The sequence below is a fragment of the Bos javanicus genome, chromosome 5, assembly GCF_032452875.1.
Source record: "Bos javanicus breed banteng chromosome 5, ARS-OSU_banteng_1.0, whole genome shotgun sequence".
Classification (NCBI taxonomy): Eukaryota; Metazoa; Chordata; class Mammalia; order Artiodactyla; family Bovidae; genus Bos; species Bos javanicus.
In genome coordinates this window covers 101,240,706-101,265,638 of record NC_083872.1, presented here as the reverse complement: position 1 = coordinate 101,265,638, position 24,933 = coordinate 101,240,706, and the positions used below count along the sequence as shown (strand labels likewise).

Here is a 24,933-nt window from a genome sequence, read left to right as displayed (position 1 = left end):
CCTGGAGGAGGGCATGGTAACCTACTCTAGTATTCTTGGCTGGGAAATCCCATGGACAGAGGAACCTGGCAGGCTAGGGTCCACAGGGTTGCAAAGAGTCAGACATGACTGAGGGAACTTAAGCACACATGCATGCATACATTTTATTATTCTTTCAACTTATTTTTGCTATTTATGCCCATGAAATTAATCTTTAATTTTCATTTTGTAGTTCAGTCCAAATTCAGAAATTAAGTCCGAATTAGAATTCACAAGTGAATTCAGAAAATGTGTCTGACTAAGGAAGCCTAAATATTGTAAAAAAAAATTGACATTCATAATCATTATACATTTATTTGTATTCAGTGAATCTCCAGACAATACCCAATGTGACTATAGGGATAATTCACATCATAAAAAAATTTCAAAATTTTACCTGGAATAAATGATAAGCTTAGTATTGCAAAGAAAAGGTGAGAACTGAACAGCTGAATAATTACAACATTTCATTTAGCCACATTGATTCAAATATTTTAGCATGTATGAAAGAATAAACTGGTTAATCAGTGAAATAGAATAAATCATTTAGAAACAAATCTAAAATATATATTTTAATTTGTGATAAAGGAGTCATTCTTATTAGCAGGGAAATATTGAATTGGTTAATAAATGATAATGGGACTATTAGAAGGCTACATAAGTGAGAAAAAAGTCAATTTAGATATCAACTCATATAGCACACAATAGACAACAAAACAACTTGAGATGGAATTAAATGTAAAAATTCAAACCAGGACTTCTGCTTCCACACATGCAGGATTTCTTCAGCACAAAGGTCTCTCTAATGCAATCCCTTTGTAAGTCACACCCCTTTTCCCATTTCCCTAGCACCCATAACCCCTGGAAACCATTCATTTATCTTCCATTTCCATGGTTTTGTCATTTCAAGAATGTTTTATGAAAGGAGTCATACAGTGTGCCTTTGGAAATTGTATTTCTTTTCACTCAGTGTAAAGTTTTTGAGATCCATCCAAGTTGTTGTTTGTATCAGTGCTTTGTCTGTCTTTATTAGTGAGTAGTATTCCATGGTATGGATGTACCACAGCTAGTTTGATGGACATTTTGGTTGTTTCCAATATTTAGAAATATTGTTTTCTTTCCCCCATCTTCTGGGAAAGCAGATTTTGGAATTTAATTTTTAATTATCTGCAGATTTTTTGGTGTACCTCTTTGTGTAGTTTTTCTGTATTTTTAAAAACACTATAGGGACTTCCCTGGGGTCCAGTGGTTAACATACTGTGCTTCCACTGCATGGGCCAAGGGTTAGATCCCTGGTTGGGGAACTAAGATCCTGCATGCCATGTGGAGTGGCCAAAAAAAAAAAAACAAAAACCAACAAAACACTGTGGAGAATAGATACATAAGAAGGAAAATATAATATTGATAAAAAGAGTTATAAATGTCATAAATTTATTCAACATACAAATTTAGCATACTTCCAATTCCTGTCCCTTCTTTCTCCCACTGGCCTCTTTTCTAATAAGTCTTTGTTCTTTGTTTCTGGAGCAGTTCATCTGATGAGGTCCACAAGTTACCATCTTCAATCATTTCCATGTTCAGATTCTAAACAGTAAAGAAAAGATAGAAATATTAGGAAAATTTTGTGATCTAATAAATGAATAATTTTTCATATTTTAATGATAAATATTTGAACTTAGTATGCTTATTTATTTTTATTGATAAGGCTGTTCTCAGTTTTTCCATGTTTTAAAGTGGAGAGTGGAAAGTCCCATAGCAAGTGTTGTATTGTCAAGATGAACCCTGTCAATCAGCCAAAAGGAACATCTTATAGATCACATCTCTTGTGCAGTATTATATGGACAATTTTAGAGTGAAAAGTTGCCTGACTTTAACTTGTGTAAGTGTAGGAACATCTCAGAAAGGCCATGGGTGATAAATATATCACCACTGAGCACAGAAATGTAAACTAAATATTAAATGATTTAGCTTTTATATGTGGCAAATATGTGATTCATCCTCAAACAAGTCAACCTAGATACATGTAATTATATTTTACTTACATTTTTTCCTACTGTGAAAGTCTATAATACATCTGAGATAGTTCAATTCATAAATGATTCACCAAGGAGTTTTATAATATGGTAAGGGAATGCTCAAGAAGCAGCTTTAATCAAACAACAAATGCTTATTTATTTTCTTTTCATTGGCATCAGATTTTACTGTCTATACTTTACCAGCACTGCAGGGAACACTGTACTCTTCAATGGTGAATTCCTCTGAAATGCAAAAAGAATGAGACAGAGTGAAGACAGACATGCAGTAATAGGCACATGAGTAGTTAACTGTAAATAAATTGTGTAAATTATGAAAGAAAGTATAAAGCATAGTTATAGAGCCAATAAAAGGACTTCTTTTGTACTAAGCTACTTGGGATTTTTTGGTGGGAAGTAACAGAAAGTTGGGCTTGGATACAAAGTTCACAAATGGATAACTGTCTTTCTGTAGGACACTGTATAGCTCTTTTTCACAATTATGTTTTTCTTATTGGAGTTGTACCTTCTGCTGTGAACCTTTTCTTTTCTAAGAAAGAGTTAAGTTGGAACACCACCAGCATGCTAAGATGCTGGTAAGTTTCTAGTTCAGAGTCATGAGCAAATCAAAGAATTTCCTGATATATTACACAGTTTCCCCAAATTTGTGACTCTCCAAGGCCCAGGTGAAAAATAGATCAAATTTTGGGTCTCATAGCACACATTAGTACTGAGAAGTATTTTTTTTTAAGTTATTGCTGCTTTTCTTTCCTTTCTAGAATAATTCAGTGTAGAACAAACAACTTCATAGGAGAATTTAGAAAGAACTGATCCCCTTATTGCTTTATGATCAGTTTATAAGAATGACTCTAATACTTGTTTGGGGACAAGTATTACGAATAAGATTTTCCTGTGATCATAAACTCACTCTTTCTTCCAGTGAGAGATTGTGGAGTTTTCTTTCAGTTATGGTGACACTATCCTAGGTTAGTCGTCTTTTTCCTTTCAAGGCTTGGCATGTCTGACTCTCACTCACCTGTCTCATAGTAATCATATGCCTTTATAGTGGCTGGTTTTAAATTCTTTACTGCGATGTCTTGTTCCACTGAGAAGAAGAAACTCAGGATATGATGGGTCAGCTGGAGAGACAGGAAAACTGAATTAGAATCAAAGATTAACTTTGTCTCTCTTTCTTTAAGATATTATCAAACACTGTACTTATGCTATTCTCTGTACCAAAACCTATGGAGAGAACGAGATGGCTTCGGACTTGTGTAATACATTCAAGGACAGATAAAAGAAGGGCAAGAAGACAATTCTACAGACAGTTAAATGTAGTAAATGAAGCCTGTTGACTTGGCCAGGATTCATTTTCCTCTATAGCTTTTTTCTCCCCTTTCGTAAATGAAATACCAGGGAGTTTTATAATACAGGCTTCCCTAGAGGCTCAGATGGTAAAGAATCTGCCTTACAATGTGGGAGACCCGGCTTCAATCCCTGGGTCAGGAAGATTCCTCTGGAGAAGGGAATGGCAACCCACTCCAGTATTCTTCCCTGAAGAATAGTTAGTTAGTCACGACTGAGTGACTAACACTTATACCAGAGACTTTTGTAATATGGTAAGCTGTGTATGTGAAGTACGTTCTTTGGAACCTGGGTTGGCTTGTTTGTTAGAACCTCTAATGGCTCTCCTGGATCTAGCAGAGTCACAGAGAATCTTACCTCTTCAAAGTAAATCAGGACATGGTTGGTGCTCACTTCAGTCCTCTGAATCTGAGCCATTTCCTGGAGCTGTAGACGCAGAGGATACACCAAAGGGTATGAGATGAGGGACTTTCAGGCTGAGACAGTCTTCAGATATTTATGTTCTAAATGGCTTCTCAGAGACATCACACTCTAATTTGATCTCCTCAAGAATAATAGCAATAGTAATAAAAATAACATTGACTCAACACCCTCCCTATCTATTATCTACATATAGAGACAGGGAATTATCTTCTAACTATATTTAAAAAAAAAGGGGGGGGGAGGTTAAAAGACATTTCTCCCCGTCTTTTGAGTCTAGCATAATTTTGATACCAGAAGCCAGTAAGAATAGTGTAAGAAACAAAAAATATAGCCCAGTGTTGGTCACTGGGATGACGTCAGTCACTGGGAGAAGGGGACGGCAGAGGATGAGATGGTTGGATGGCATCACTGACTCAATGGACATGAGTTTGGGTAAACTCCAGGAGTTGGTGATGGACAGGGAGGCCTGGCATGCTGCTGTTCATGGGGTCGCAAAGCGTTGGACACGACTGAGTGACTGAACTGAACTGAGTGTCAGTCATGATATTAAAAAAAAAAAAAAAAAAACACAACCATCTATAAGCAAATAGAATCCAGAAATCTATTTTAAAAAATAAACACAATGAGCAGGTCCAGTTAGTCCTAAGAATGTAAAGTTGCTTCAGAATTTAAAAGACCAATGTGATTTATTATACTAATTAAAAATAAAATCACTGTCATCTAAAATACAGAAAAAGATTTGAACTAAAGCACAGGGCCCATTTGCTACAATAACTTTTATAAATTATAATTGGAAACTTCCTTGAACCAATAAGGAAAATGATCAAAACTCTAAAGCAAACATTTGTTCAATGATAAAGAGATAAAAAACTTTCTCTTCTATGTCAAGGAAAAGCTCAGAAAAAAAATTTAAAAATGGAGAATATATGTACATACATGCATATGATGTAGTCTCCCTTTTCCTTTTTATACATAATGGAAAGATAATTCAATGCACTGTGCATTCCTAGAAGTCTCAAGGTTAAACATTATTAACCATGTTTATGATTTATATCTTATAGTTGAGACCATATAACTAGGATGCTCACTGTTCGAATAATGGAAACACACACTAGAGACACAAGTTTGAGAGACATCTTGAAGAACTGAATCAAAAAAATAAAATTTACAGCATTTATTTGCCATGACTTTGCTATCTGTGAGGGATTTAGGGCTTACCTTTCTCACCGATGATTTCACAGGTATGAAGCCTGATACCATCTTCACATCAACAATGACCATGTTGGAGCTGGGTCGTTCCCCAGTGTAACTATGAAGTCAAGGTGTACGGACAAGGCAGTCAAACAAAATCCTTTGGACTTCATTCAAGACAGAAGTCTCTCCTTTTTTATTTCTAGTGTTTCCTATCCCTGGCTACCATTCAACTTCACCATCTACTCTATTTTCTTCTGTTATAGTTGTCTGGGGGGCTGCCCAGGTGGCACTAGTGGTAAAGAATCTGCCAGCCAATGCAGCCAATGTTTGATCCCTGGCTTGGCAACAAGACCCACCTCGGGTAGGAAGGAAGTGGCAACCTACTCCAGTATTCTTGCCTGGAAAACTCCATGGACAGAGGAGCCTGGTGGGCTACAATCCATGGGGTTGCAAAAGAGTGGGACATGACTAACAACTGAGCATGTAGTTGTTTGGAAAACTCATAAGAAGTCATACTCTGCAGGTATAGTGACATCATATTCTCAACATTACGGCTTTTTGGCTAAGAGTGAAGAAAATTTTCTTTTGAATAAATATTGCAAGAATTTCTTATTCATTATGTATGACCCTGGACAGTGAAGATCCTCTGCATCAGAAAATCAGTTTCACCATACTCTATTTATTCTAAAAGTCAGGTATCAATTTACAATTTACCTAATATTGACGTGAATCTGGACTTTCCTGTGAGTGCTGACTCCATCACAGTTTTTGGGGAGAGTTTCAACTTTCAGAGTAAAGGGAGCTTTTCCTTCTTTCTTGGGTAGGATATTATATCTCAAGGATGTCTAAAACGAATGGGGAGAAAAAAAAGCCTTTATTTTTGCACTCAATCTATTGCTTCTAGGTAATTTATATTTCCCCTTGGTACACGTTTCTTTCTCTGTTTTGGACTTCAGATCTACTTCTTGAGACTTGATCTCCCATTTGTGACACTTCTGGAACCCTGGCAAGTCTCACCTGGATGTACACACATCCCGACCCTGTCACGGCTGTGCTGTACTTCCCCGGGATCTCTGGCAAAGCCACCTCCTGCAGCAGTAGACGTTTGGCTTCATCTACTTGGAATTCTTCAGAGAAGGTCCCTGCAGACTTGACGGTGACAGTAGCTGCTTTCTCCCCTTTAATAAAAGTTGCTGCTCCATATTTGGAGAGTGCCTGAAGAGCCACCACTGTATCCTGAAAAAAGATGGGTGCAGGAGAGGAAGGTGGCCAAATCATACTGGATATAAACCATATCCATGCTACTCTCAGAGTTATCTAGTCATAAACACTGTTCATTCACTGAATTTCAAGTCTATTCAGAGCTCGTTATTCATCATGAACTATTCTAGGTTCTTTGTGTGTGTTAGTCACTCCATCATGTCCTACCCTGAGATCCTATGGACTGTAGCCCACAAGGCTTCTCTGTCCATGGAATTCTCTAGGCAAGAATACTGGAATGGATAGCTATTCCCTTCTCCAGGGGATCTTCCCAACCCAGAGATTGACTCCAGGTCTCCCATGTTGCAGGCAGATTCTTTACCATTTGAGCCATCTGGAAACCCTTAGGTACTTTGGGGAAATGCAGTTTCCTCATTCAAGTAGTTTACAATATACGTATGGGACTAAGACTCAAATAGTTGACATAAAGTAGAACACATTTCAATAATCTATACAGTTCTGTGTATTTCTACGAGCTTCACAGGTGGCAGAGTGGTAAATAATCTGCCTGCCAATGCAGGAGATGCAAGAGACTTGGGTTTGATCCTTGGGTCAGGAAGATCCCTGAAGGAGGAAATGGCAACCTACTCCAGTATTCTTGCCTGGAGAATCCCAAAGACAGAGGAGTCTCATGGGCTACAGTCCATGGGGTCACAAAGAGTCAGACATGACTGAGCATGGACACATGTAATATATACATTTCTATAACAATATTTGTTGGGAAAATTCAGAGAAAGAAGGAGTTGGAGCTAGTATACATAATAAGAGAAGGCTGTGAAGAAGATGAGAAATAAGATTATCTGTGAATAGTGAGAAAGACTTATGCAGACAGAAAAGAGGCATCAGGCAGTAATAGGGAGGGGCATATTGGAAGTTAAGACCTGGAGAAGAGTGAGCCAATTTCAGGAAAAGCGAAGAGATCAGCCTTATTAGACAAGATTATTCATGTTTACCGAGGAGAGGAAATAGTTTGGGCAAATTAATTTTAGGCTTTGGATGAAAAATGCCACAAAGCATGTGGGATCTTAGTTCCCCCACCAACCAGGGATGGAACCTGAGCCCCCTGCAGTGGAAGCACGGAGTCTGGACCACCAGGAAAGACCCTAAAGGAAGTAATCGTATGAAAACACTGCTTTAGGAAGATTGGTTACTTTATAGAAGAGGATCCACTAAGAAGAGAAAATATGAGAGATTGTATAGAGGACAGAGAAATAATCCAAGTGTAAAATAATGAGGCTGAAACCTTTTTGGTAATGCAAGAATAAAATATAAATTAGAAACACTATTCACTTTCTCAGCTCTTAGAATATGGTTGAGTCTACATAGGTATTAGTACATTTATTTTTCTTCCTAGAGTCTTTTCACAGACCTGAGTGGAGGAGAAGCCCCCATTGGGGTTCTGTTGCTTGGTGAGCCATTTTACAATCTGTGTAGCCACAGACAGATCTTCTGAAGATGGGGCAGGCTGGGCAGTAAGATGGGCAAGGAGGCAGTAAGATGTCATCTCCACGTCAACAGAAGGAGCCCGGTGTGGACTGTAGAGTTCATTAACTTCTTGAGGCTTTCTAGGACGTTGCCAGTGGATTGAGTCCTCTTAGAAATAAAAAAGGATATCATCTTCAGCTTAGAGAACATTTTCAAAAATCTAATTCATGAATGATCCCTGTAATTACAGCTCACCCAGTGAATGGACATACATGAAGTGAAGTGAAAGCCTCTCAGTCGTTTCTGATTTTTTGTGACCCTATGGACTATACAGTCCATGGAATTCTCCAGGTGAGAATACTGGAGTCGGTAGCCTTTCCTTTCTCCAGGGGATCTCCCCAACCCCAGGGATTGAACCCAAGTCTCCCGCATTGCAGGCAGATTTTTTACCAGCTGAGCCTCCAGGGAAGCCCAAGATTACTAGAGTGGGTAGTCTTTCCTTTCTCCAGTGGATCTTCCCAACCTAGGAATTGAACCGGGGTCTCCTGCATTGTGGGCAGATTCTTTACCAACTGAGCTATCAGGGAAGCCCAGACATACATGAAGTGAAAGTATTATGTAATCACCAATAAACCTAATCTTTGCCAAGAAAGTACATTGAGGTTCCAGTAAATCACCTCGTATCTTTATTACATCCTTGTGTGATATTAGAAACTGGACTGTTTCGAGGCTTATAATGTGTGAATTGATAAAATCATCCATGTTACCTAGAGATGTTAGGTCAGTAATAATTAATCTTCTTATAATAATAAAATGGATATAATATAATATAAGCATGATGTGAAAGTGAAAAGTGAAAGTTGTTCAGTCATTTCCAACTCTGCAACCCCATGGACTGATTATATACAGTTCATGGATTTCTCCAGGTGAGAACACTGGAGTGGGTAGCCATTCCCTTCTCCAGTGGATCTTCCCAAACCAGGGATAGAACCCAGGTCTCCTGCATTGCAGGCAGATATAAGCTGAGCCACCAGGGAAGCCCAAGAATACTGGAGTGGGTAGCCTATCCCTTCTCCAGGGGATCTTCCTGACCCAGGAATTGAACTGGGGTCTCCTGCATTGCAGGTGGATTCTTTACCAGCTGAGCTACCAGGGAAGCCCAAAATAGATGTGAATAAAATAGGGTCTCTCCCTTTGATCATTGGTGATTTTTGGAAGTCAATTCTTACCTTCTTTTACAGCCTCTTTGTGTAGTGACTCAAGCAGTTCGTTTCGTTTGGCTTGGTCTCCTGCTAGTGCGAAGGCATAGGCCAATAACGCCTTGGTATAGACAAAACTTCCTTGGGCCTCTGAGGCAGATTGCCAGGCCCTTTCCAGGCAGAAGAGAGCATTGCGGACAATTGAGTGCTATAAAGAAGATAAAGACCCTGCTTCTGTTTTCCCTTGTTCCAGCCATTTACTTATTTATTTAATTGGGGGGGTGGGCAGGGAGGGTATAGCTGCTTTACAACGTGTTAGTTTCTGCTGTACAGCTAAGTGAACCAGCTCTCCGTATACATATATCCTCTCCCTTTTGGATTTCCTTCCCATTTAGATCACCACAGAGCACTGAGTAGAGTTCCCTGTGCTATACAGCAGGTTCCCATTAGTTATCTATTTTATACATAGTAGTGTGTATATGTCAATCCACATCTCCCACTTCATCCCACCTCCACCTTTCCCCTTTGGTATCCATATGTTCTCATTTTCCACATCAATCCTGTTTCTGCCTTGCAAAGAGATTCATCTGTACCACTTTTCTAGATTCCACATATATGCATTAATATATGAAATTTGTTTTTCTGTTTCTGACTTACTGAAAAAGAAGGAAGACCTTAGGCTAGCTGAACCAGGCTAATGAACTGTCCCCTGGCTAGCCACAGATATAACGCCCCAATGTGCTTGCACAACACCACAGTCCTGACCAGAGGGTAATTTTCTTTGCAGCTTCCCAAGGGATCTATCGTCCTTTATGCGCCAGTGAAATATACTAATATTAAATAATGTGAAAATAACAACTCATTTTCCTCAGAGATTCATAGCTCCATGAGTTTCATCCTTACATTAGAGGCAAGTACAGGTTGGGAGTGGCGGTACATACGGTGACAAGCAGCGGCATCTCCAGTAGAGCGATGGTGATATAGGCAGAGAGCGTTACCTCATCATCGACCCCACCCTGTAGGATCAGAGGCAGAGACACTCAAACACTCCAGTAGCCATCACCCAGAGTCAGCTAACTCTAATTTCCCCCTTGGTTAATCTTCACCAGAATGTATCTTTTCTAGGGCAATATTATTGTTTCCTCTGCTTCCTCCTTCACCCCCAAATTCTGAAATCTGTCCCAAATCACTTTCCCTCATTTTTAGTGACATAGTGGAGTTTTTTGGACATGCTATTTTCTTAACCATAAGAAACACCTAATTTATCATTAGGTTTCAAAAGCTTTTGCTTCTGCTGTCCTTCTCAAAGTTATATCACCAGGACTTGAGGAATCCATAGGAGCATCACAACTCATACATTTCACTCTTCTCAGGGACCAGAACAAATTTAAAGGCATCACCTTAATAGCATTGTTTAGCAATGATCCAGAGCGCTGGAAACAACCATTTTCCTTCTGCTTCCGTGAGAGCCAGGTAAGGGAGTCTGTGATGTGCGAGTCCTCCACAAAGATGTGTGACTGGGCTTGAGAAAAAGACTTGAGCACAAATGCAGTAAGCCTGTTCAGCAAAGAAGAGAAGGAGACCTGCGGATCATCTCCTTTTGAAAGCTCACTGTGTGTCACTGCCTCCAGATAGCTTCACAGTTCCGTGGAGAAAATTGGTGGCGAGATGACCCTTGAATACTGAATATACTCTTATTTGTCCAACAAACTTCTGAATCTATTTAAAAATCTCTCAACTTTATTGGTTTCTCCAGAGTTGATACTTTTTTTCTCATAAAATGTTTTTTGGAGACTCCAAGCCTTCACCCAAATTGCCATTTTCTGAATGATTTTACTACATCACAGTGTCTTTCTGTTCTTCGCCTCCTCTCCTTCTTGAATGCACAATATAGAAACTTCTTCCTCTCTCATTTCACATTGTGACACCTTATGCCTTATATTTCTGCTTGAGGGGACCCTAATTTTACTATTATCTATTGTACTATCTGCCTGCAATGCAGGAGACACAGGTTCTATCCTTGGGTCTGGAAGATCCCCTGGAGAAGGAAATGGCAACCCACTCCAGTATTCTTGCCTGGGAAATCCCATGGACAGAGAAGCCAGGTGGGCTACAGTCCATGGGGTCCCAAAAGAGTCAGACATGACTTAGCGACTAAACAACAACTGTACTATCAGAACTGTACTATCAGAACATTTCATACATGAAATGGTGAGAACTTCTGCTAGCAATGATGTGCATGTGGGTTTTAAAAGGATAACAAATTTCTACACAGTAAGTCCAGGTATCAGATAAGAGCTATTTCCAGTTATCTGAAACATCTTGGATCTACAGAGAACATATGGAAATAATTATCTTACCAAGTGTTTCCCTGACTTCTACCATCACGATCCCCAAAGGTGCTGTAAGAACCATCACTGTGCTTATAGTTCAACTGTCTTTGGTAACCTGAAGAAGAAGAATGTTTGCATAGATTTAGGAAATAACAGAGACACTGGAGAAGGAATCAGGCTTTTCCTTAAAACTCATTGAGAAATCACAGGGAAGCTACTATTTTACTACAAAGTCTCCAAGATTTGATGACGCCATTTAATTCTGTGGTTGTATTGTGAAACATCTTGTTGGATGTCACAGCAAAGGTAATTACTAAATCTTAACTGAAGGGACGTAGATTTGAGTTCAATGGAGGAGATATTTAGGAAATCAACTAATGTTTTTCCTTTGGGGGTAATCTCTCACCACTGATGAGGTAGCTGATGGCTTTGGACTTGATCTTCTCAGTGAGCTGTCCTGTCTCATTTAGATAGTTCAGAACGTAGATGTTAGGGGTGAAAAGGACCATATTCTGTTCTCCACAACCATAGGGCATCCGGAGAAGATTCTGAAGATTTTGCATTGCAGAGCCTAGTATATCACCTGAGGAATGAAATACAGAAAAAAAATTTAGAGGAACTCAGTTGATTGATGTTAGGGTAGGAAAATAAATGACTAGCTAAGTGAGAAGCCAAATCATGTATAAAGGGGAGGATCAGAAAGCATAAGAGGTGAAGAAAAACAAGAATAGAAAGAGAAATGTGGGAACAATAAAGTAGATGTTCAAAGATGGGAAAAATAGTAAAAGACCAAAATGGCAGGATATACCTTTCTGATGAGTCACACATCTGGTAAAAAAGGATTAGTTTCATCTCTAGTAGAAAGCATCATTATCTAGCCAATATCTTGAAGGTGAGAGCACAAAGAGATGACTCTCCTTACTCTTTAGAGTATATCAAGGTTTAAGATGTAGCACAGCATCGATTCAGCCCCTCTTTCCCACTAATACACAGTGTGGTTCTTGGTGCTTTCTCTCAGTCCAATGCCTAGACACAGGGACTTCATTAGGAAGTGATGATGAGACCCCATGTACTAGAGTTAAAGGGATGGACAGATGCTTCTTTTGGGATGGGAGACTCACCCAAAACTGAATATGTCGCCCTGGCAGAACCTTCAACCACATTTGAAGGAAGTTTTAATGACAACTTTTCAGATCCTCCAGTTTCTAATGAAACAAGACAAATACACATAAGGGAGGGAAAAATGAGAGAAATGTTCTAGCTCTGTTTGCATTTTTTCCCGTCTCTATGATCAAGATCCAACATCACGTTTTTATTAGTTATTATTTAATTTTTTTGATGCAATCCAAGTTTCTGCTACAGCCACAATTCATCTCACAGTGAAGTTCATATTAATCATATATATTTGTGCTAAATCTCTATAGATCTCTGTATAAGCATATACCTTGTTATACTTATTTCCTTCTTTTTATTGTTTATCTTAACTTACACTATAGCTAGTGGTTGTAAAAAAATCATATTTACTCCATAAATATGTATTAAGTGTGTGCTATGTACCAGATTCTGTATTAAGTGCAGTGATATAGCAATTTTTGGAAGACATTTCCTGACATCATAATAAGTTCATTTTGATGGGAGTAATAAAATAACAAATTTTTAGTATGCTAGATACTGATAAGTTCTATACAAAAAATAAAGCAGAGTGTTTATATGAGTGAGCTAGTGAGGCAAGGTAAACTAGGAAGTGTAGGGTGTGGGGATAAAGTTGCCATCTAAATACTCATTGATTAAAAAATCAGGTACTTCCCTGGTGGTTCAGTGGCTAAGACTCCATGCTCTCAAATCAGGGGGCCTGGGTTCAATCCCTGGTCAGGGAACTAGATCCACATGCCCCAATTAAGACCTGGTATAGCCAAAATCAGAAAGGAACAGGGAATGTTAGGTCTGTGAATTAAGGTAAATTAGAAATGGTCAAACAGGAGATGACAAGAGTAAACATTGACATTTTAGGAATCAATGAATTAAAATGGACTGGAATGGGCAAATTTAATTCAGATGACCATTGTATCTACTACTGTGGGCAAGAATCCCTTAGAAGAAATGGAGTAGCCTTCATAGTCAACAAGAGTCCAAAATGCAGTACTTGGGTGCAATCTCAAAAATAACAGAATGATCTCTGTTCATTTCCAAGGGAAGCCATTCAGTATTACAGTAATCCAAGTCTATGCCCCAACCAGTAATGCTGAGGAAGCTGAAGTTGAATGGTTCTCTGAAGACCTACCTACTAACACTCAATAAAGATGTCTTTTTCATCATAGGGGACTAGAATACAAAAGTAGGAAGTCAAGAGATACCTGGAGTAACAGGCAAATTTGGCCTTGGAGTACAAAATGAAGCAGGACAAAGGCTAAGTTTTGCCAAGAAATTGCACTGGTCATAAAAAACACCCTCTTCCAACAACACAAGAGAAGACTCTACACATGGACATCACCAGATGGTCAATGCCGAAATCAGATTGATTATATTATTTGCAGCCAAAGATGAAGAAGCTCTATATAGTCAGCAAAATAAGACCAGGAGCTGACTGTGGTTCAGATCATGAACTCTTTATTGCAAAATTCAGACTTAAATTGAAGAAAGTAGGGAAAGCCACTAGACCATTCAGGTATGATATAATTCCTTACAATTATACAGTGGAACTGACAAATAAATTCCAGGGATTAGATCTGATAGACAGAGTGCCTGAAGAACTATGGACAGAGGTTTGTGACATTGTACAGGAGACAGGGAGCAAGACCATCCCTAAGAAAAAGAAAAGCAAAAAGGCAAGATGGCTGTCTGAGGAGGCCTTACAAATAGCTGAGAAAAGAAGCAAAAGACAAAGGAGAAAATGAAAGCTATACCCATTTGAATACAGAGTTCCAAAGAATAGCAAGGAGAGATAAGAAAGCCTTCCTCAGTGATCAATGCAAAGAAATAGAGGAAAACAACAGAACGGGAAAGATTAAAGATCTCTTCAAGAAAATTACAAGGGAACATTTCATGGAAAGATGGGCACAATAAAAGACAGAAACGGTATGGACCTAACAGAAGCAGAAGATATTAAGAAAAGATGGCAAGAATATACAGAAGAACTATACAAAAAAGATCTTCATGACCCAACTGCAATGGTGTGATCACTGACCTAGAGCCAGACATCCTGGAATGTGAAGTCAAGTGGGCCTTAGGAAGCATCACTGTGAACAAAGCTAGTAGAGGTAATGCGATTCCAGTTGAGCTATTTCAGATCGTAAAAGATGATGCTGTGAAAGTGCTGCACTGAATATGCTAGAAAATTTAGAAAACTCAGTAGTGGCCACAGGACTGGAAAAGGCCAGTTTTCACCCCAATCCCAAAGAAAAGCAGTGCCAATGAATGTTCAAACTACCGCACAATTGCACTCATCTCACACACTAGCAAAGTAATGCTCCAAAGTCTCCAAGCCAGGCTTCAACAGTACATGAACCATGAGCTTCACATCTTCAAGCTGGATTTAGAAAAGGGAGAGGAACCGGAGGTCAAATTGTCAACATCTATTCTATCATTGAAAAAGCAAGAGAATACCAGAAAAATATCTACTTCTGCTTTATTAATTATGCCACAATCTTTGACTGTGGGATCACAACAAACTGTGGAAAATTCTGAAAGAGATGGGAATACCAGACCACCTTACCTGCCTCTTGAGAAATATCTATGCAGGTCAAGAAGCAACAGTTTGAACTGGACATGGAAGAACAGACTGGTTCCAAATTGGGAAAGGAGTATGTCAAGGCTGAAAATTGTCACCCTGCTTATATGCAGAGTACATCATGCAAAATGCTGGGCTGGATGAAACACTACTTGGAATCAATATTGCCGGGAGAACTATCAATAACCTCAGATACGCAGATGACACCACCCTTATGGCAGAAAATGAAGAAGAATTAAAGAGCCTCTTGATGAAAGTGAAAAGGGAGAGTGAAAAAGCTGGCTTAAAACTCAACATTCAAAAAACAAAGATCATGGCATCTGGTCCCGTCACTTCATGGCAAATAGATGGGCAAACAATGGAGACAGTGAGACACTTTATATTTTTGGGCTCCAAAATCACTGCAGATGGTGGCCGCAGCCCTGAAATTAAAAGGCACTTGCTCTTTGAAAGAAAAACTAAGACCAACCTAGGCAGCATATTAAAAAGCAGAGACATTACTTTGCCATTAAAGGTCTGTCTAGTCAAAGCTATAGTTTTTTCAGTAGTCATGTATGGATGTGAGAGTTGGACCATAAAGAAAGCTGAGTGCCGAAGAATTGATGGTTTTGAACTTTGGTGTTGGAGAAAAGCCTTGAGAGTCCCTTGGACTGCAAGGAGATCCAACCAGTCCATGCTAAAGGAAATCAGTCCTGAATATTCATTGGAAGGAGTGATGCCGAAGCTGAAACTGCAATACTTTGGCCAACTGATGCAAAGAACTGACTTGTTCAAAAAGACCCTGATGCTAGGAATGATTGAAGGCAGGAGGAGAAGGGGATGACAGAGGATGAGATGGTTGGATGGCATCACCGACTCAATGGACATGAGTCTGAGCAAACTCTGGGAGTTGGTGATGGACAGGGAAGCCTGGTAGGCTGCAGTCCATGGGGTCACAAAGAGTCAGACATGACTGAGTGACTGAACTGAACTGAATAGCCAAAATAAATAAATATATAAATAGTTTTAAAAAATCATAAGTGATGAAGACTAAGTAAATCAGGGAGTAAAAAGCAACAGTTAGAACTGGACATGGAACAACAGACTGGTTCCAAATAGGAAAAGGAGTACATCAAGGCTGTATATTGTCACCCTGCTTATTTAACTTAAATGCAGAGTACATCATGAGAAATGCTGGACTGGAAGAAACACAAACTGGAATCAAGATTGCTGGGAGAAATATCAATAACCTCAGATATGCATATGACACCACCCTTATGGCAGAAAGTGAAGAGGAACTAAAAAGCCTCCTGATGAAAGTGAAAGTGGAAAGTGAAAAAGTTGGCTTAAAGCTCAACATTCAGAAAATGAAGATCATGGCATCTGGTCCCATCACTTCATGGGAAATAGATGGGGAAACAGTGGAAACAGTGTCAGACTTTATTTTTCTGGGCTCCAAAATCACTGCAGATGGTGACTGCAGCCATGAAATTAAAAGACGCTTACTTCTTGGAAGGAAAGTTATGACCAACCTAGATAGCATATTGAAAAGCAGAGACATTACTTTGCCAACAAATGTTCGTCTAGTCAAGGCTATGGTTTTTCCTGTGGTCATGTATGGATGTGAGAGTTGGACTGTGAAGAAGGCTGAGCTCCAAAGAATTGATGCTTTTGAACTGTGGTGTTGGAGAAGACTCTTGAGAGTCCCTTGGACTGCAAGGAGATCCAACCAGTCCATTCTGAAGGAGATCAGCCCTGGGGTTTCTTTGGAAGGAATGATGCTAAAGCTGAAACTCCAGTACTTTGGCCACCTCATGCGAAGAGTTGACTCATTGGAAAAGATTCTGATGCCGGGAGGGATTGGGGGCAGGAGGAGAAGGGGACGACAGAGGAAGAGATGGCTGGATGGCATCACTGACTTGATGGACGTGAGTCTGAGTGAACTCCGGGAGTTGGTGATGGACAGGAAGGCCTGGCATGCTGCAATTCATGGGGTCGCAAAGAGTCGAACACGACTGAGCAACTGATCTGATCTGATCTGATATGAAGGGAAGAGACTTGCTGGAAGAAGGAACAAAACATGAAAAGACACCAAAGATGATAGCATGCTGGATGTGTTCCAAGATCAGATTAGGAGACCAGTGTGATTAGACTAGGAAGAGCAGGGTGAGTGGAGGACAGGGTAAGAAGGTATGAAGTCACAAGGGTAGAAAGGCTTTGTAGGTGAGGTTGGAGACATGCTCTAACTTTGAGGGACATGGGAGACTCTTGGAAGATTCTGAACAGAGGAGGGACATGGTGTGAAATATGCTTTGCAATGATTCTCTTGCTATAGAAGAACAAGGGAAGATGACCAGGAGACCAGTTAGGAGGTGGCTGAGATGATCCAAGAGAGAACGGTCTAGAGCAGGAGTGGACATGATGAGAAGTGGGAAAATTCTGAATAATATTTAAAGGTAGAAACAACTAGATTTGGAATTGAATGGGTGTGGAGTAAAAGAGAAAGAATATAATTAAAGGACAACTCCAAAATTTTTATCTCCAGCAAGCAGAAGAATAGGATTTCCATCACAGCAGCAGCATCTGAGATGAAGAAAACTGTAGGAGAAGCAGCGAGTCCTGCAGGGGTTCAGTTTTGAGGAAGCTAGTTTTGAGAGACCTCTTAGACCTCCAAGCCTGCAAGTGGAGATGATAAGTGAACAGTTGAATACACGAGTCTCAGTTCAGGAAAGAGGTATGGACCAAAGATATATACATTTTGTCATCTCTGGTACAAAGTTATTAAAGTTCTGTGACTAGCTGAGATTATCAGGGGATACTTAAATAGAGAAGAGAGGCCATCTGTACACTAAGCATTGTTCTCAAGATGATTTTAGATAGGGCAGAGTTGAACATTTTAATAGTCATTTTCTAAATGAATGGATAAAAATTTAGATGGTAATTTTAAGGGTTCATTAAAGATTGTTTTTCTCTATATGTTAGTGACCTAAAATTCTTCAAATAATTTGTTTAAACAAAAACATGAATACACTTAAACTATTAACTGAATAACCAAGAATACCAGTGCCACAAAGATATTTCAATATTTGGAAAATTGTGTAGGAAGAAGTTTGGGAAGCAAGGTGTATTGGAAAGAATCCTGTCCGATAGTCATCAGCTTTAGTCCTCATTATTGGCCAAGAATTTTTAGGTGAATCTCTTTAACTTTTCGATGCCCTCATCAGGAAAAGATTGTTCTCCATCAAATGTTCTTTGATTTGCACATGGGATAATATACGTCTTTCCTTTTTTTTTTCCACCAGAGAAAACGTGCCTCCAAGGGCATTTCACATCATATACTTTGGCAAGTGGCTTAACATAAAAATTTTATCTATTTCTGACACTTACCTGATGCACAGAGAAGTGTGTTGAAAGTTTCTTCTCTTTCTATTCCTTCAGGCTTTGTATTGAAAGAAGAAAATTAAGAAGAAAAGTTATCTGTATACATATGGAATCTAGAAAAATGGTACTGATGACCCTATTTACAGGGAAGGAATAGAGAACAAACTTGTGGATAGAGGGAGGAAGGAGAGGGTGGGGCGAATTGAGAGAGTAGTTTTGACATATATATATATTACTGTGTGTGAAATAGATAGCTAGTGAGAAGCTGCTGTATAGCATAGGGAGCTCAGCTCAGTGCTCTGTAATGACTTAGAGGGATGGGATTTGGGAGGTGAGTGGAAGGGAGGATTCAGAAGGAGGGGATACATGTATACATATAGCTGATTCACACTGTTGTACAGTAGAAGCTAATACAACATTGTAAAGCAATTATTCTTCAATTAAAAAATGAATTAAAAAAAGAGAAGTTATAATGTATCCGAGAAGAAGCAATCACTTTAGAAGAGAAAATGTTAGTGAAAGCTTGAGTTGTGGACATATTCATATTCATGGGAATGAAATGTCACTGCCACATACATGTTAGATAATGCGATTTCCATAATAAAGCTTCTGAGACTCAGAGAGATTAGACCTTCATACCTCAACTAGTAAAGGCTTGATAACGGTGTCCTTCTGTCCAATTTCTGGGAAGTGAGGCACCTTATTGCCACATAGTTCCTGAGACTGCAAGGCTTCTGCAGTAGCTGTGAAATTCACCTCTCCTGGGGAATAAAATTCTTAAGGAGTTAAACAGTGATCCTATATTGAATGGTTTCTTCTTTTTAAGCCTCTCCAATATATATAATTGTTTTCCTTCCATTGATCATTGTCAAAAGAGGAGAGAAAAGCATGCATCTGAGTGGGAGTGGAAAGCAATCATTACAACAAAAGAAGTAGGATTTGTGAACACCATTATCACTCACCCAGTGACTTTGGGGTCACAGCCCAGGACACGGTTCTCTGCTTGTTTCCACAGACACACTGAGATTCTTCATTCTTCTCTACTGGGATGGCCAAGAAGGCAGAAGAGGCCTCCAGCTGTATGCTCACCTGTCCCCCATTCCCACCCACAAGTTGGACAAAGAACACAGGGAAAAGGTCAGTAATGGGGTGTCAGGGCGGGGGGAGGGAAAGACGCTTAAAGGGACAATGCATACTAATGAGAGGCTTTGAGAAGCTGTTCAGTCAAGGTAAATCCTGTCAGTATTTTGTAGTTTAGATGTTTGCCATAAGGACATTGAAAAACTGATGGGAATCAGGATAAATACTCAGGATTTAGGCTTGTGCCAACACAAGGAAGAAATATTTTTCTTTTGTTAGAGTGAAAAAATAATCAGGTGGGAGTAATATCTGAATTCAGGAATACACAAACAAAATACAGTCCTGGATGACTATAACCTTACCACCTTGGATCTGTTGGGGAGCTTTGTTCTTAGCACTTGAAAGTGAAAGTCTTATTCACTCAGTCGTGTCTGACTCTTTGTGACTCCCTGGACTGTAGCCCACCAGGCTCCTCTGTCCTTGGAGATTCTCCAGGCGAGAATACTGGAGTGGGTTGACATTACCTTCTCCAGGGGATCGTCCCAACCCAGGGATTGAACCCAGGTCTCCCACACTGCAGACAGATTCTTTACTATCTGAGCCATTAGGGAAGCCTGGATGGTTGTAACCTTACCACCTTGGACCTGTTGGGGAGCTTTGTTCTTAGCACCTATTCTAGTCCAAAATTAGGCCACATCGTATTCAATTATGATTTACTAGGAGATGACCTGTGAGAGATTTAGGAAATGAATGGTGTGTTCCTTCCTCCTAGCTTCACTTACATCCAGACAAGTGCCCTTACCCGAATGCAATGGGACAGATAGTTGAACACAGTGGCTTTGAGTGTGAAGGCTTCTCCTCGAACCACAGAATAGGGAAGAGTGAGTTCCAGGAAGAAGGGCTGGAAGGCTGTGAGAGAGATGGTGGGTGAGAGTCCAAGCCCTGCTGTTCCAGACAAGCAGAGGGCACTGGCCTTCCACTCCGTGATGGTGTCAGGGACCTTGATTGCCAACTCATGTTTGCCCCACGTACTAGAGAGGGGAAAAAAGAAGACGAGAGTAAATGAATTCCTTTTCTTAAAAGCATGGACCACAGCTGACTCTAGAGCATGACACTTTAGAAACCCAGTGTGATAAATGCTAAACTCGATATAAAGTTTGGTGCTCCTAGAGAGGTTTCTGATTTTTTTTTTCTTTTTAGGGTCAAGGGTGGCTTTCTATTGTTTTAAGTATCTCAGGACCAAATTAGAAAACCAAAATTGCATTGTTTAGCTATGAGATAAATGAACTATGAATCTACACATCTATCAGAAAAGAGTGGGGCAGAACAGAAAGGACTGGGAGCCCTACGATTACACCAGAATCGTAGAGGAGGATTCAAATTCTCAGTTCCAAGCAGCACACAACTTACTCGAGTGGTATCAACTCCCAGATCCAGGTCTCAGGGAAATACTTCCGGATTGTTTCTTTCACTTTCATGGCTGAAGAGTCTTCTCTCGAACTCAATGGATAAACTCCCCTTGCATCTATACCTGCTAGAGGAGTGGCCATTCCATGTATGGGGCCTGGTAGGCTTTGTGAACTTGCTAGACCTGGAGCTGTGGAGAGACAACAAGAGGGCTTAATGTAAGCCTGAGTTTTATCATCAATTTCTCAGAGCTGCCTTATGTATCAAGTAGAACAAGACCACATGCTCAGGGAATGTCTTTTATTAGAACAATTTACCCTACCACCTTCGTACTTTGTTTACTCATCTATTTGTCTTATTGGAAGGTTAATCCTGCTGCTTCATCAAATAGTTTAGAGGCAAATGTATTTTTCTCTAGAAATGAAAACAAATGTAACTCTCCCTAAGCTGATTTTTCAACTGGTGAAAGGAAGAATAAAGAGTAGTTTAACACCCCTATACCGCTCAGATGGTAAAGAATCCGCCTGCAATGTGGGAGACCTGAGTTTGATCCCTGGGTCGGGAAGACCCCCTGGAGGAGGGCACGGCAACCCACTCCAGTATTCTTGCCTGGAAAATCCCCATGGACAGAGGAGCCTGGCAGGCTACAGTCTATGGGGTCGCAAAGAGTCAGACATGACTAAGTGACTAAGAACAGCACAGCACATACTGCTTATGGGCTTCCCGGGTGTCACTAGTGGTAAAGAACCTGCCTGCCAATGTAGGAGCCATAAGAGACATGAGTTCAATCCCTGGGTCAGGAAGATCCCGTGGAGGCGGGCATGGCAACCCACTTCAATATTCAAGAATTCCATGGACAGAGGAGCCTGGCAGGCTACAGTTTATAGGCTCACAGAATTGGACACGACTGAAGCGACGTAGCTCAGCACACAGCACAGGGGGAAACAGGATTTGTAGGCATCTCAGCATGGCTAGAGAAATGTCTCTGTTAGCAGCAGAAGAGAAAATAGAATCTTTTTGACTTTTCCTCTTTTCTATGTATACTTGAGATACACAAGGAGACTAACAGTATGTCTTCCAAAAGCTGAATTATTTTATTCTATTATTCAATTTGTCAGAATCACTGATTTCCATAAAAGAACGACAGAGGCAAATAATATCCATGTAATGGTTCACATTTCTCGGATCCCTTGCAGGTAGGGCACTGTGATTTGTGCCACTTCCACAGCTGGCTGTAAAGTCATGTGCATATCTACCCCTTCTCCCCCAAGATAGTAACCTTGAAAGGCATGCTGGAGATGGAGTCACAAGAGGAAAGCTGAATGAATCTCCTTGACAATGATTGGTCAGTGTTCTGACCAATGGAGGTGTTTTGAACAGCTCCTGGCCTCACAAGAAGTTTTCGTGAGAGCATTAAAATAAACTGTTAGGTGCTTAGACTCTGAGATGTGGGGGTTTGTTTGCTAAGATGGTATAATTTATCTTATCTTGACTAATTCAGATACTGAAGGCACAGTAGATAAAGAGGATTTAAAGTACCAAGACTGTATTTAATTTTGATCAGAGAGAGATAGAGAAATTATAATGTTTCATTTTTTTTTTCTAGAGAAAAAAGTTGTTTGAGGAAATTTTACCAAGAAATTGCTGCAGAGTCATAACATTCAGTACTTAAAAAAATGGCTTTTTATCCCAACCTAGCAAAACGTTACTTTTCTTCTATTATTTTAGCGGATAAATAACTTTCACCCTTACCTCCATAGTTCATAGACATTCCTGGATATGGAAGCGGCTGACAAAAATGTGGCTTGTGGATTTTTGAGTTGGTAAAAATATTTAATCCTACAGACTGGAAGAAAAATAATTATTAAAGCATATTGGCAATCCAGTCTGGAGACTGGGATATTTTCTTACATCTGTATTATATACCCTTAGTATTATACATAGAACTCATAGGATTATCGTGAAAATTCCACCCAATGGAGAAGAGAGGTATTTTATAAAAATGAAAATGGGGTCACAGAGAGTTCAGATCATCCAGTTGATGAATGGGAGTTGGGATTAGAATCTACTTCTGATTCCTATTTCTGAATTTTGTCTCCTATATGCTTAGTGCCCCTTTAATTATCTTTTGCCTCCAAGAAACTGAGTGTTTTAGCTTTGGATGTTTTTCTTCCCTTCCTCCCCCTGCCTCAAACCACACATTAACTTTGTTGCAGAGAATAGTTTTCCGTTTCTTTTCATTTGAAATTGTAGGGTTGCATATTGGAGATTTTTCTTCATAGTCATTATACTTTGCTTTGTTTTTATTGGGAAATATGCCTTTGCCTGAATATCTGTGTTCAACTCATCCCTTTTGTGATTTATCCTTTTGTTTTTTTCTTTCTCAGTTTTAAGTACACTGAAACTCTGCATGCAAAACACCCATTCAGACATCCACAGTAGCTTGATTCCTTGATTCCTTGATTCCTGCTACAGACTTCCTCTTCAATATTAGTCACAGTTAAATACTACTTGCTGTGCTCTAGAGTGCTCGGGAAGCTGTGGGACTCTGAGGCACCGTTGTCAGTGGTGCCAGTGGTATGGAACAGAGAGAAAGAAGTCAGAAAGAAACATTTAACAGTTAATAAAGAGCCTTCTTTTTCTCCCTCCACCACCAACTGATTCCGGAGGCTCCAGAAAAGGGAGGTTTAAGCTGCTCTCAGCTAAGCTGCAGACCTCCACAGCAGTAGGACGCATGGCTTCCTCAAGGTATAGCGAGTGTTTTCAGTCCTTTTTGGTGGAGCTAAGATTTAATCTCACAACCCGGAAAAACTTCCCTTTCATAATTCTGCCTAACTGCAGTTAAAGGTACACATTTGCTCTAATGTACCTAAGGCATGCTAATGTTTCTACTCCAAGTTTCGCAAATTCTTCTCTATGAACAGCTACTTTCAATTCACCTGAAATTTTACTGCACTGAAACTGTTGGCTGCAGTATTTTACTTTATGTATTCAGTCATTTGCTGATTCATTTATTGTGAAATGACTGTTACAGTGGTTGCCAACAGAGTATTCACTTTTTTAAAGGATGTCAGAGGCTCTGTGGGAAATGTTTGCTTTGTTTTTCTCACATATTGGAATCTCTGAGAATCACTGAGAGGATATATGATGGTGACAACTAGCTTTGGGATCAACTTGGTTAAAGTTGTGGGCCCTAAAAGTATACCCCTTGCTCTTAAAGTGCCAGAGAAATTCATGACTGACTGTCTGTGTGTGTACAAAGTTCTCCATGCCTCTGACCTTTCAATATTTTTCTGTTAATCATAGCTTTGTCTTTTGGTGGTTGAGAGGAAGATCAGATTCTAGAGCTCTTCTCCATCTTGATGATGAGGTAGAGATCAATTTAGGTTGTGTTTTTAGGAAAAGGAATTACCTCAAAGATACTGTAAGCATCGTCATCACTGATGAACTGCTTTGGAATGTAAATGATTCCATTGTGAGTTATGTCTTCCGCATTGATGCATTTTTCCCCATCTTCGTTCATGGGGCCTCTATATCCCGTGCTAAAGATTCTCTTTACCGATAGCAAATTATACACCTGCAAAGTAGAACAAAGGAAAAACTGTTATTTATTTTATAAAGTGAGATAATGTTCAATCTGGAGTTTAAGAGATCTTGGTGTTTATTTAACACTCCCATAGCAACATTGTAAAACATGACACAGAAATCATGGAGCGATATCAAAGGTTATGGATCCCAATCCTGTTGTTGTATGAAAGAAAATAATGTATAAAGAAATCAAATTCATTGATGAAAGACTCAGAGGTCATTTAGCTTGAGTAAGTCTAAAACTCAAGTTTCTTTGTCTCCCAGCCCAAATGCCTACTTTTTTTTTTGAATTTATCTTTTGAATTTTATTTATACTTAATGGTGTATAATTGCTTTACAATGTGGTGTTAGCTTCTGCTATACAACAAAGCGAATCAGCTATATATATACATGTATCCCCTCCCTCTTGGAACATCCTCCCACCTCACGTCCCATCCCACCCCTCTAGGTCATAGCAGAGCACCAAGCTGAGCTTCCTCTGCTTTACAATAGGTTCCTGCTAACCATCTATTTTACACATGGTAATGTATATATGTCAGTCC

At 39.7% G+C, this 24,933-nt stretch overlaps 1 protein-coding gene across 3 annotated transcripts in view; it reads right to left on the bottom strand.

Annotated features, from left to right (window-relative positions):
* Nucleotides 1-317: 317 nt before the first annotated feature.
* Nucleotides 318-24,933, bottom strand: part of LOC133248159 (pregnancy zone protein-like) — a 60,703-nt gene continuing 36,087 nt past the window's right edge. For all 3 annotated transcript variants that reach the window (XM_061417955.1, XM_061417956.1, XM_061417957.1), the window contains 21 exons: nt 24,216-24,380; nt 22,556-22,649; nt 20,807-20,993; nt 20,199-20,427; nt 19,279-19,405; nt 18,956-19,077; nt 18,323-18,374; nt 12,351-12,434; nt 11,636-11,812; nt 11,257-11,344; nt 10,297-10,453; nt 9,838-9,912; nt 8,927-9,104; nt 7,642-7,865; nt 6,030-6,248; nt 5,727-5,857; nt 5,037-5,127; nt 3,753-3,821; nt 3,067-3,169; nt 2,235-2,276; nt 318-1,602 (listed from right to left, as the gene is read on the bottom strand). In XM_061417955.1, the coding sequence (XP_061273939.1) occupies nt 1,580-1,602; nt 2,235-2,276; nt 3,067-3,169; nt 3,753-3,821; nt 5,037-5,127; nt 5,727-5,857; nt 6,030-6,248; nt 7,642-7,865; nt 8,927-9,104; nt 9,838-9,912; nt 10,297-10,453; nt 11,257-11,344; nt 11,636-11,812; nt 12,351-12,434; nt 18,323-18,374; nt 18,956-19,077; nt 19,279-19,405; nt 20,199-20,427; nt 20,807-20,993; nt 22,556-22,649; nt 24,216-24,380 (2,637 nt within the window). In that variant the 3' untranslated portion in view covers nt 318-1,579. The remainder of the gene's footprint in view (nt 1,603-2,234; nt 2,277-3,066; nt 3,170-3,752; nt 3,822-5,036; nt 5,128-5,726; nt 5,858-6,029; nt 6,249-7,641; nt 7,866-8,926; nt 9,105-9,837; nt 9,913-10,296; nt 10,454-11,256; nt 11,345-11,635; nt 11,813-12,350; nt 12,435-18,322; nt 18,375-18,955; nt 19,078-19,278; nt 19,406-20,198; nt 20,428-20,806; nt 20,994-22,555; nt 22,650-24,215; nt 24,381-24,933) is intronic.